Source organism: Pinus tabuliformis, chromosome Q (genome assembly GCF_031772625.1).
Source record: "Pinus tabuliformis cultivar Carrire ecotype Pingquan chromosome Q, CPIR1, whole genome shotgun sequence".
Lineage (NCBI taxonomy): Eukaryota > Viridiplantae > Streptophyta > Pinopsida > Pinales > Pinaceae > Pinus > Pinus tabuliformis.
In genome coordinates, this window is record NC_142296.1 from 946,937,897 (window position 1) to 946,950,660 (window position 12,764).

General features: G+C 44.1%; 1 protein-coding gene across 1 annotated transcript; it reads right to left on the minus strand.

The window, feature by feature from the left end:
* Positions 1-3,169: 3,169 nt before the first annotated feature.
* LOC149222607 (uncharacterized) lies at positions 3,170-12,542 on the minus strand. Its single transcript, XM_089387639.1, has 2 exons — positions 12,061-12,542; positions 3,170-3,743 (listed from the first exon to the last, which is right to left on the minus strand). Exons 1-2 carry the CDS (start codon positions 12,540-12,542, stop codon positions 3,170-3,172), a joined length of 1,056 nt encoding a protein of 351 aa, XP_089243765.1.
* Positions 12,543-12,764: the final 222 nt, after the last annotated feature.

Genomic DNA, 12,764 nt, shown 5'->3' on the forward strand with positions numbered 1-12,764 from the left:
TAAAACTTACCCATATCTTTATATTATATATAAAATTCATATCTTTTATATATAATTCTTATGCTATATCAATCATTAAATTATAAATATACTTTAATTTTAAATTAAAGATAAACAATATTTTTTTTTTAACAGGAACGGTTAGACTGATATATTACTTCTTGGCTGAAATGCCTCAATTCAGATTACAAAATGGAAGGAAGGGCTCAGATTTCGCCTCATCCAGGAACCATATAACTATCCTCCTAATGATCTTGCAGATTTTACATTCTGTACTTCTTGCAGAATTCTCTATCTGTCCTAATTTAAAGATGCAAACAAACTGCTTTAGAAGTAGACAGTAAAACATTCTTATCGGGCAGCTAGGGGATGGGATCCCAGCCTTCTTCTCCGTCTCTTATATAATTTCCGAGAGGGAGGAGAACTGCTTTATTGGCTTCAGCATCTGCTTCTTTGTTATTATCCCTCTTTATGTGAAGAAATTCCAACTTCTGGAAGGAGTATGTAAGGGAGTTAATTCTGCTCAGCAATCTAGATAGTCTTAAATCTGAGGGAGAGGAGTTGTCCACAATGGCATTTATAATAGTCTGAGAATCCCCAAAAACTACTGCCTCTTTGATTCCCAAATTCTTAAGCACCTTGAGTCCCTGGAGGAGAGCTAGAGCTTCAGCTTGAATGCTGGTGTTGATGCCCACTCCCCAAGCATATCTAGCTTCCGTTATACCCTCTGCACTTTTAATAACACCACCAGCTCCAGAGTTGCCAGGATTGCCTTTAGCTGCACCGTCAAAAAAGAGAGCTTTCCTCGCCTTTTTGGTGCAGAATTCAGCAAATTCTGTGTCATTAAGGCGGATTTGCCAAGGCTTTAAGGGGGGAGAGGGGGTCTTTACATTATCTGAGAATTGAAGATCCAGGGAGGCACCCCAGACTATTTCTTGTTCAGTGAGATCCTTCATGTTAATCTGGTCTCCCATGCAATCTTTGAGGTGACTTTTAATTTTTACCCAGATTATCTTAGAAGCGCTCTTCTTGTCCTTAAAAATCCTTTGGTTTCTTTCCAACCAGATATGCCAGCAGATTAACTTGGGCAGGGCGAGCCATGCATCTTTGATTTGGGAGTTCTGAACAGTGCCACCAGGGTACATTCGCTTCCAATTAGAGAACAGTTCTGAGCAGTGATTGAAAGGGCCAAAATTCATGCTCCATGGGTCTAAAGCCTCCTTCCACAAATCTGCAGCGAATTTACAGGACAGCATCATGTGGGGGGCATTTTCCTCTTGTTCCTCGCACAGCGAGCAGCGAGATGGCCCTAAGTATCCTCTTTTCCTGAGCCTATCTTCTGTCAGAATTCTGTGGTGACATAGTAGCCAGCAGAAGGTGTCAACTTTGGGCAGCGTTGTTGAAGACCAGATCCCCTGCCAAGGCCTCGGATCGGGCGGTGCATTAGGAAAGCGGGAGAGCTGGAAATATCCCTGCGAAACAGTATATTTACCAGGGATCGGACCCCAACCTCGGCTATCTGCTTTCCTTCTGTTCATTGGGGCTTTGCCTTTCAGATGGGAAAGAAAGACAACGTATTCATTAGCAAGATTCGGTGGCACCTCTAGGTGCTTCCATCGCCACCAATCGTCATTATCCCAGAGGGATAGATCCCACAGAGTTTTAATACCTTCAGCGTTCATCCAATCTTTCAGAGCGGCTAAGGATCGGTCTTCAGCAATCGGTTCACTGCCCATGATGCTATCGTCCCAAATGTGGATGCGCTGACCATTCCCTGGGATCCAATGTGCGTGATGTTTGATAAGGGCTGCGGATTTTTCACATAATTTATGGATCATCGAACCTGCAATTGCCTTTGAATTATTCAGACAGCGTGTTCTCTGCCCTCCGTAATATTTCTTCCACAGTGCACGCTGTGCCCAACCCGGTTTTGGAGCGATGATCCTCCAAACCAATTTAGCACCCATGGCTGTATTTTGATTGCTGAGGTTTTTAAAATTTAAACCGCCTTCGATTCTGGGCAGAGAGATCGTATTCCAGCTTAATAAGGGGATTTTCTTCTCGTTGCCTTTGCCACCTTTCCAGATTTTTTTTTTTATGTAAGCCTCCATCTTCCTCATTATGCCCATGGGAGCCATCATCACTGTTGCCTGAAAAATGGGTAGACTGTTCAAAACTGATTTTATCAGTACTGTCTTACCTGCTAGATTGAGCCAATTATATCCCCAGGACTGAATTTTGGCTTTGAATTTTTCCAACAGCGGCATCCATTCTCTGCTGAGAGCCCTTTTTTGAAAGACAGGGAGCCCCAGGTACTTGAATGAAGTCCAAGTAGAGGTGGCTGCGAAACCAAAACAATTAGAAATGGCTTGGATCGATCTGACGGAAATATTCCAACAGAAGACATGGCATTTGCCTTTGTTGAGCTTGCTTCCTGAGTCTGCACAGTAGTCGTCCACTACCTCTTTAAATCGGTTAGCCAAGACCAATGAGGCGGCACCCAGCAACAGAGAGTCATCTGCGAACAACGCATGATTTATGCTTTTTACTCCTCTTGCAATGTTTATTCCCATTATTTCTTGCTCTGACTGTTTTCTATTCAAGAGGAAGCTTAAAACTGAGGCTTGGAGGACAAAGAGCAAGGGGGAGAGAGGGCACCCTTGCCTCAGCCCTCTTGAGGCTTTGAAAAAGTCCGTGGCTCTCCCGTTCACCAGTGGGGCAATCCATGGCTCACTAATGCAAGCCTTGATCCAATTGATAAACTTATGCCCAAACCCGAATTTGTGAAGGACCTCCAGCAAGAATCTATGCCTCACCCTATCAAAGGCACTTTCAAGATCGAGTTTGACAACCATTCCTTTCTCTTTCCGGGCCAAGCTTGAATGGATCGCCTCTTGAACCAGTATATAGTTGTCCACAATCTGTCTTCCCTGAATGAAGCCCCCCTGGTTCTCTGGGATAATGTCCGGGAGAATTGTTTTCAATCTGTTCGCAATCACTTTTGTTATCAGTTTATAGCCTATATTGCAAAGGGAAATAGGGCGAAATCTGGAGAAGGAATTTGCACCTCTTTCCTTGGGGATAAGAGCCAAGAAAACCAAATTAGTGCTTCCCCCTATTTTCTGATAGGTTTGAGATTTTTGCACCATTCTGCACAAATCTTTTTCGACTATTTGCCAACAGTTCTGTAGGAATATGGCAGTAAAGCCATCAGGGCCCGGGCCTTGTCCGGCTCCATAGAGAAGAGGGCGAATTTGATTTCGTTATTTGTGACTTCTACTTCCAAGAACTGATTCTTTCTGTTAGATATCAGCGTGGGAACCTCATTTACAGTCAATGGAATTTGACCCTGTCCCTCTATTTCGCTATATAGATTTTTGAAATGGTGGAAGGCTGCATTTTTTATGCTTTGAGTGTCTCTATGAATGATGTTCTCTTCCCTGATTTCGGTGATGGAATTGAAGTTTTTCCGTGCTTGGGCTTGCTTATGGAAGAAGGATGAATTCCTATCGCCTGCCTTAAGCCAAAGCCTGCGAGATTTGGTCCTCCAGTACTCTTCCTCAGCCAGGCTTGCTTTAAGCAGCTTTTGCTGGAGGTCCGCCTCTTTTTCGAGAATTTCTTTTGTGATCTCTTCATTTTCTGAGTTAAGCTGATGGGTCTCTAGCTGTTCTTGTAGTTTCTTTCTTTCCACTGAATGATTTGGGAGTGATTTTTCCCAAACTTTTAAAGCAGCCTTCACTCTCCTGAGTTTTTCCTCCCATACAAAGAATGCAGAGCCATTAACTGGTTGCTTCCAAGTATCTTTTACTAGCTGCAAGTAGGATTGCTCCTTGATCCAGAGAGGATTGAATTTAAAAGGAATGGGGCCTTTATCCTTGTTACACAGTAATTTGTCACCATCCCTGTTACTCCTCTTGTCGTACCTTAGAGGACTCATTCCGGGAGTTATAAGAAGTGACAAGGGCTAAAAACACTTGCATTATGTTCCCCTGAGTATGAACTCCATGTTCCCTGAAGACACCTTCTGCAGATCATCCCTAAAAAGTGCTCTTTTTCCATTGGCGCAAGTCCACAGTATCCTACCCGCGCCAATGATGGAGATCCTCAAAAGAGGGCGCGACCATTGGCGCTCTATCTTAGAGCAACAGTCGCGCCAACCAAATTTAGTCGTGCTTTTTGCCTTAATGCACGTTCGACTGTTGTTTCCTTCATTACATGGAGCTTTTCTGAGGATAGAAAATCAGTTTTTTGTCGAGCTTTATCCATCTTTATGGCTTTTGCTAATTCCACGAAAGGTGTCCCGGTTCATCGCATCCTCCTCCCTTCTTCATCTATATAAGCTTGTCATTATGCATTGGACAAGATAGAGAGAGTGTTGGTGTTAGTGTTATGCTAGTGATTTGGTGATTGAGTGATAGTAGTGATGATTATTGGTCATGGAGTGTTAGATGTTGAGTTCTTGGAGGAATGCTAGTGAGTGCTAGAGAGGTTATGCTGCCGGAGAAGAGATGCATGTCAAGACACATATAGTTACTCACCCAGCCAGGAGAAGGGTCGACGTCAGAACAATGGTTGTAACTTTTCCTGTTTATTAATTGATGAGCGACTGCTATTATAGTTCCAATCTCATTATCTATCATGGTGATATGTTGATTTATTTCCTTTCTGACTGAAATATAGTTGTGCCTTGGTAGTTTTTATGTTGGTATCTGTCTCTTCCTTTGCATGTGCAGGTATTCGTTATGATCTGTTGGAGCAAGGGAGCGAGGATATCAACTCTGCTTCAATCATAGCGTTGGACTCCAGGTTAGTCTTCTTGATTCACCTTTGATGCATAACTAGGAACTTGCGTAGCAGCGTGGTTTGTTTGTGGCTAGTTCTGTGATAGGCTAGTGGGATCGCCTCTGTCCGCAGAGGGGATTTACCTTACCAACAAATTGGCGACTCCGCTGGGGAGTAACTCTTTGATTTCTGTCTTGCATGTTAATTTTCTTCTGCTTGCTTGAGTGCATGAGCTTCCTGAGTCAGTTTTGAGTTGATTCTTTACTGTTTGACCCATCTGAGCACTGTCAACCCGACCTGAGGTCGTATCTTTTATCTTTTTAGTTGGCAAGCTTAATTGGCGCGGTTATTTCTTTGACAGTCGCGCCAGTTGGCGCACGTTGCTCAAAAGCAACTCGCGCCAATTCTGTGGTAGCACAAGTTGCAGACTGACAGTCGCGCCAGCTCTGTAAATTTTGCCTGTGTGTGGGTGGAAAGCTCATTCAGTCTCTTTATATATCTCTTTCAGCCTCTGGAACTGTGTTGAACCTCTGCTTGACTGGTTTTAGCCTGTATCCCTCAGCTGTTTGCTTATTTCCAGTGACTTTGCATGTCTAGCCTTCTGTGGGAAGTTTTGGTCTCTTGATCATCCAGTCAGCTTGTTGATTGTTCTACACCTATCCAGTGCCTTGTTAAAGCTTGATCTTCTATACTCTGAATACTTCACTTCTAGCCTCTTTGAAGTTCACTAGTTTTTGTGTTTTTCCTTGTTTGCATGGTTCATTTTGTGTTTTAGAATTGGTTCTATTTCATTGACTGAACTTGGATTGTGCATATCTCTTAGAATTTGTTTACATGCATCATGCCATCTTAAAGGAAAGAAAAACAAAAAATCTCTTGCATTATAGTAGTTAGCATTTATTGTTATTTGTTGCTATTGAAAAGAAAAAAGACAAAATTTCGTTTCTTGTTATTAGCTGCATTAGGATCTTTGTTCTTTGTTGAAGTGATCATTTCGTTTGTGAAAAAGATCTCAACCCTCGTGTAGATAGAATTCATCGAATCAAATGATTTAATTTCGGCATATAGTTTGCATGTAAGAAGTTTTCGAGATATCACATACGGTAGGAACAAAAAACTGAAACATAATCAAAGATAAACTTTAAAATGAACCAAATGAACATAACAACGCATTGGAACATAACGCAAACACTCTAGAGGTCTAGGTTAGAGACGTGTTCCGGCGTCGTTAAACCTGGTAGTTTATCGTCGAGTGGTTGGGTGATTCCTCCACGGTGAAACGGTAGCTGCCAATACGGACTGTGCTCCCACGTACCGTCGAGTATATATTGGGAGACCCCTATAGGAATAAAGCCTTTATCCATAGGAAGCCGTGTCAGCCGCCCTACGATTCGCAATGCAGTGAACACAGCATTCACGAAGATCGACCACCCGTACCCTAAAAAGTATTCTGTGGTTTTGCGAAAAGTTTGGCACACCCTCTACCTAGAATTCCAGAGCAGTCACTTTTGATCCTTTTCAAACTCCCTAAACGAAAAGGCGCCTATGAGCGTCTTGTCACTTCGTGCTCATTAAATATTCGAAGGAGACTAGAGTCATCTTTTACCCTTTTCTCGACTCTTAAAAAATGAAAAGGTTAAGTTCAGTGTCTTAAAATTTATTGGCCACGATAACATCTACCCAATTAGATTTTGTTTGCGTTAGCTTGAGTAGGATTATTTCTCGTTCAATGCCAGCCTTCCCGGCGCCCACCGGCCAAGGTGTTCCTCCTGATGGGAACCCTCGTCCATTTCCTTCTGTTGGAAATGTCGGTGTTCAGTATATCGCAACTTTGTCTTTGCCTGGGTTAACCATCGGTTTGCCCGTATGGTTGTTTTCAAACTCAGTGGTCTCGAGTGCGATAACTTCTGCTCCGAATGAACCCACCTCCCAGGTAATACCCACTTCGAATGTTACTTCCGAGGTCAATGCCGTCCAAACCACCACGGAAAACAAAGCCTCGAAAGCAAAGAAGAAAGGGAAACCGAAGAATAAGCCAGATCAACCCAAGCAGGAAGCCCCTAACCCTCCGCCCGAGGATGGTGCCAAACGCAAACCCAAGTATCCTTGTCTTATCTGTGATGAGGATCACTATACAAAGGACTGCCCCAGGTGGTCCGAAGTTAGTCGTTTGTTGAAAGGCACTCCCGGGACTCCTGCGGTGTTTAAAGAACCCTTTCCCTCACAGCAAACTAAAAAAACTCAAATGGTGGCTGACCCATCTCAGCCTCCCTCTTCCTTTGGTTCTCAAGTGTTTATGGCTGGAACGATACCCATCAATATCAGTACTCGAACAAAAGATTACCCACAATCTACCGGGAAGGAGCCTGAGATACCCTCTAGTGCTCCTTCGTTCAGTTCTGCTCCACCACCATCTCCTCCACCCGAACAACGTCATGCTGATTCCAAGGTGGACCCTTCCCCTTCTTTGCCTACTGCTGTGTCCTCATCTTCTACTTCGCCTGGTGAACCTCTAGATTCAACTAACCAGGTGGCTAAGAAGAAAAAGAAGAAGAAGACAAAGAAGAAGAAGACCCCTAAACCAGAGGTTAAAGGTATAACCCAAGTCGAGCCACCTCATGCTCCTCCGCGGAAGGTCAAATTTCCTTGTAAGTTATGCAAGGAAAACCATCTTCTCCGCGATTGTCCTAGTATTCCCAGGGTTTTAGAAGTATGGTCTCATGATCCGGACCGCCCTGCATCGTCCTCTGTCGATCATGGCGATGTTACCTTATCACCTGGAAACGGTAAGGGAAAAGAGAAGATTCGAATCCCTTGTAAACTTTGTGAAGGCAATCATCCCCTTCACCTTTGTCCATTCATGGATAGAGCCACTATTTTATTGGAAAGTCTTACAGCTCCCTCCACCCAACTTCCTACTGGTTATCAACGTCTTTCTGCAACTGCAGAACGTTCCCCTGCTGACAAAGAAATCACCAAGCCTGTTCCAGACCAACCATTGGTCGGAAAGAGTGTCGAATCGAGTTCATCACCCGCCGACCACTCTATTTCGGAAGAGCATCATTCTCCTGTTCTTCTCGTCTCCTCAGATTCTCCTACATCTGAGAGTCCTACTGCACTCTCTCCCGAGCGGGGGGGCAGTCATATGATTCCCCCACTAAGTAATTCAGTTGCTTCCTTCGACTGGAGACGTTTGACTACCTTCCGCCTCCCATCTCATGTGCCTTTTTGGGTCACGGTACACGCCTATGATAAGGCAATACCAGGCACTGTTTTGGATGAGGGTGCATTTGTTAGTCTTCTGTCTGCCACTATTTGGCAAGCTTTGGGTTCCCCACAGCTTGTGCCCGTAGCATCGAATCTGACTGCTTTTAACAGAAGAACTAGCCAACCATTAGGGCTCCTTCCAAAGTTCCCTATTACTTTGGGAGGCAAGACCATCTATCTAGACGTATGGGTTACCCAAGGTGCTTTAGACTTCAATCTTCTCCTTGGCTGTGACTACGTTTATGCCATGGGGGCCCTTGTCTCTTCACTTTTCCGTGTGGTTTGCTTTCCACACGATGGAAGAATTGTGACTATCGATCAATTATCGTTCGTTCGTCCACGGGTCCCTCCTGCGCAGTCGTCATCCCCTCCTGGTTTTCATCCACCAGTTGCATCTTCCTCACCGCAGGTCAACTACGTGGCCACCTATCCCATGCCTGTCACCAGCGATGCCACCGTCGTGCAAAGTGTCCTGGGGGCATTAGGCCCTGACTTCCGAGATGTGGTCCTCCCACTGGGAGAGACACTCTTGGAAGCCCCGACTTCCTGTTCATTATGATGAAGGTCGGGCGGAGCATAGTTCATTTTCCTATGTCAAGCTCCTTAAAAAATGAAATTAGGTCTGTCGGAGCATAGTTCCTTGTCTTGTGTCAAGCTCGTTAAAAAATGAAACAAGGGTTATGAGGATAGTTCTTTTACTGTGTCAACCTCATTAAAAAAATGAAACAACTCCCTTTCCAAATCGAGTCTTTTGATTAAGATCTCGTAAAATAAAAGTCGAGTCTTTCACAGATCTCGAGAGTGAACCTTCATTCCATCCACTCCGTGAATGCCATGAAGCTTGGGGGGCATGTACCTCGATTTGCATTATCATGCTGGGGGCATGCAAATTTTTAACAAGCATAGTTTTTCGTTTCAAGCTTGTGTAAACATGAAACCGAACCCAAGCAAAGTTCTCTATAGTTCAAGCTTGTGTAAAAATGAACCCATCCAAGCAAAGTTCTCTATGGTTCAAGCTTGTGTAAAAATGAATCCATACCTGATTTACATCATCCCGTGATTGCCTTTTATCTGCTAAATTCTGCTAGATGAGCCTTGGTTGTTTCATTCCATCGCCACCATCTCTTTGGCCGACCATATGCTTTCACTTGGTTGTTTATCCTTTCCTGAGGAACCGCAGCGATGAGTGGTTTTATTAGCCAACTTCTTGACCTTTACATGTTTGAGCAAGTTCCATCATTACCGGAACCAGTTGCTACCCTTTATACCACTCGTTCCTTCAGGACGAGTCGCCTTTACGCTCTTTTCTGACTCGTAAAATATGAAAAGATTGCCGAGTCACTCCTCTCGACTCGTTAAATGTTAATAAGGGGCGGTCGTTTTAAGTTCTTTTTGTCGACCGTTAAAACATAAAAAGATTACCGGGTTTTTGTCGTTTCAAACTCGTTAATGGTTACGAAACGACGTGGTTTTGACCGCTTTTTTACTTTTTCAGGTCGAAATCACTAATTATGAAAAGTACTCCTCGATCGTAATGATCGGGCGGTTCTTTCGGGCATTATTTTATACTTTTTCGGGCTCGAGAGACACAACTTTACGAAAAAGGACACCCCTGGAGTTTCCTTTTCTGCTGTCTTTTCAAACTCTCTAAACATGAAAAGACGCCGAGTTCTTCCTTTGTCAGACTCGTTAAAACCTGATGACATCGGATTTTGTCGAAATGACGTACCACAAGCATATGCTATCCCCATCAAGCTTGTTAAAAATAATTGGGGTACTCGCCAGAAATGGCGGGGGATAAAAGGAACCATAATTACCGTCGTGTCGGCAGTATGTCGCTCTTGAACATGGCACTTTTCTGCTTTCGTGTCCAGGGTGGGGATATTTCATCTCATATCTTTCACTTGCTTCCATGGATTTGGGTACCCTATTTGACCTCTCATTCACTCATTGCCTCATCATAATGACCTTTGATACATTGATGTCAAATACTGCCAATTCCGTTAATGTGCCGCCAATATGTTCAAGAGAAGTTGACCTCTGCAAATAAACAACCTCCCTCTGATAGTTCGCACAATCTTGATTCACGACATTATCTCTCTGTCTCGTGTCGATGATGTGGGAAACATTATGGCCCACCTTCGATCAAGGTCACTCCCTGTCGACTTCAGCTCATTATCCAGGAAGTTGACCTAGAGACTCCCTTCCGGTGCCTTGGAGCCTGCATGCCTCAATGGCAGGTTCTTCGTGTTCGACGTGAGGTTTTCATCATTGGCCTCCGATCGAATGATTCTACGGGTGTTCGACTTCAGCTCATTAATTCACACGCCGTAGATTGTACCTATAGTACCTTGAGGGCCATTGTCATTATTGGTGGTACCTCTCGCGTCTGTTAACAGTTTCCATTATTGACTGGTAATCAGGCGATGTTCATGCATGTTCGACTTCAGCTCATATATTCACATGCTTGGACTTGTACTCTTGTTCGGGTCGAGATGGAGCGCAAGACCCTGGATTGTGTCTGTTGTAATCCAGGCGTGATTCTTGGTACTTGACTCATTCACTGGATGGCTGCGACCATACCTGAGTCAGTTCATTGATCCTAACCAGATGGCTGCGTCCATACTATGGATCCAGATTATTTATGTACTCTCTTATGGATGGCTGCGACCATGCCACGTACATCATGTAATTGAACTATCAGTCATGTCTCTTAATACAGCTCCTCGGCGGCAGTAACTATATGTGCTCTTGTGTGCTCTTATGTGCGTTCTGGTAAAGCATTTCACCCCTCTCCACCTCTCGGACTTCATGCTTTAGGGGGCATCTGTTACACAGTAATTTGTCACCATCCCTGTTACTCCTCTTTTCGTACCTTAGAGGACTCATTCCGGGAGTTATAAGAAGTGACAAGGGCTAAAAACACTTGCATTATGTTCCCCTGAGTATGAACTCCATGTTCCCTGAAGACACCTTCTGCAGATCATCCCTAAAAAGTGCTCTTTTTCCATTGGCGCAAGTCCACAGTATCCTACCCGCGCCAATGATGGAGATCCTCAAAAGAGGGCGTGACCATTGGCGCTCTATCTTAGAGCAACAGTCGCGCCAACCAAATTTAGTCGTGCTTTTTGCCTTAATGCAAGTCCGACTGTTGTTTCCTTCATTACATGGAGCTTTTCTGAGGATAGAAAATCAGTTTTTTGTCGAGCTTTATCCATCTTTATGGCTTTTGCTAATTCCACGAAAGGTGTCCCGGTTCATCGCATCCTCCTCCCTTCTTCATCTATATAAGCTTGTCATTATGCATTGGACAAGATAGAGAGAGTGTTGGTGTTAGTGTTATGCTAGTGATTTGGTGATTGAGTGATAGTAGTGATGATTATTGGTCATGGAGTGTTAGATGTTGAGTTCTTGGAGGAATGCTAGTGAGTGCTAGAGAGGTTATGCTGCCGGAGAAGAGATGCATGTCAAGACACATATAGTTACTCACCCAGCCAGGAGAAGGGTCGACGTTAGAACAATGGTTGTAACTTTTCCTGTTTATTAATTGATGAGCGACTGCTATTATAGTTCCAATCTCATTATCTATCATGGTGATATGTTGATTTATTTCCTTTCTGACTGAAATATAGTTGTGCCTTGGTAGTTTTTATGTTGGTATCTGTCTCTTCCTTTGCATGTGCAGGTATTCGTTATGATCTGTTGGAGCAAGGGAGCGAGGATATCAACTCTGCTTCAATCATAGCGTTGGACTCCAGGTTAGTCTTCTTGATTCACCTTTGATGCATAACTGGGAACTTGCGTAGCAGCGTGGTTTGTTTGTGGCTAGTTCTGTGATAGGCTAGTGGGATCACCTCTGTCCGCAGAGGGGATTTACCTTACCAACAATCCCAGTGGGCCAAAAGTTCAAGCTTGATGGGCCTGTGATCAGAGACACTACAAGGGAGAATATGCATTCTAGAATCTAGACCAAGAAGAAGAAAAGAGCTTTGAACAAGAAATCTGTCTAACCTTGCAGCGATGTGGCCTGGACCGAGCCTTTTGTTGGACCAGGTGTATTTGCCCGACGATGGTTTGATGTCGATCATGTCCCAATCCTGGAGTAGATCCTCAACCCATTCTCGCGCTGGATCCCTTACTATGCTCCCTCCACGTTTTTCAGCCATAGTTAAAGTGAGATTTAGATCTCCAGCGATGATGATATTTGCTAAATCTTCAGAGTTTGCCAGCTCTCTAATAGAATCCCAACAATTCTTTTTTTCTCCTGCACTGACTGGGACATACACATTAAAGAGACAAAGAGTCTCATCTGATTCAACGTGCTTCAGTTTTGAGAACAACCAATGGGTGTTGGCGATCTCTTTCACCCTTGTGAACTTGCTTGCATTCCAAAGGGTACCCAGGCCTCCTGAGGCACCCCTGGCTGAGACAGCTTGCCCTTCACTTCTTTTCCACAGATTTTTGCCGATAAGGAGGAAGGCCTTGTCCTCCATTTTAGTCTCCTGGATGAGGAATATGTCAGGATATTCAGATGTTATCAAACTTTTGACAACTTCTTCTTTGATTTTGCTCCCCATACCCCTACAATTCCAGGAGAAGATCCTCATCACTTATTTTTGGAATGGAGAGCTCCTTTAGAGCTCTGGGGCAGGTTTCTATTCATCTTCGGAGTTTTAGCCAGGAGTTTCTCGAGGGTGGGTTGGCTTCGTTGCAGT

Coding starts and splice junctions, on each gene's coding strand:
- LOC149222607 (XM_089387639.1), bottom strand. CDS start 12,542: ATGGAGGACAAGGCCTTCCTCCTTATCGGCAAAAATCTGTGGAAAAGA. Junction 3,744..12,060: donor CCAGGCCACATCGCTGCAAG/GTTAGACAGATT, acceptor GGAAAAACTCAG/GAGAGTGAAGGCTGCTTTAA.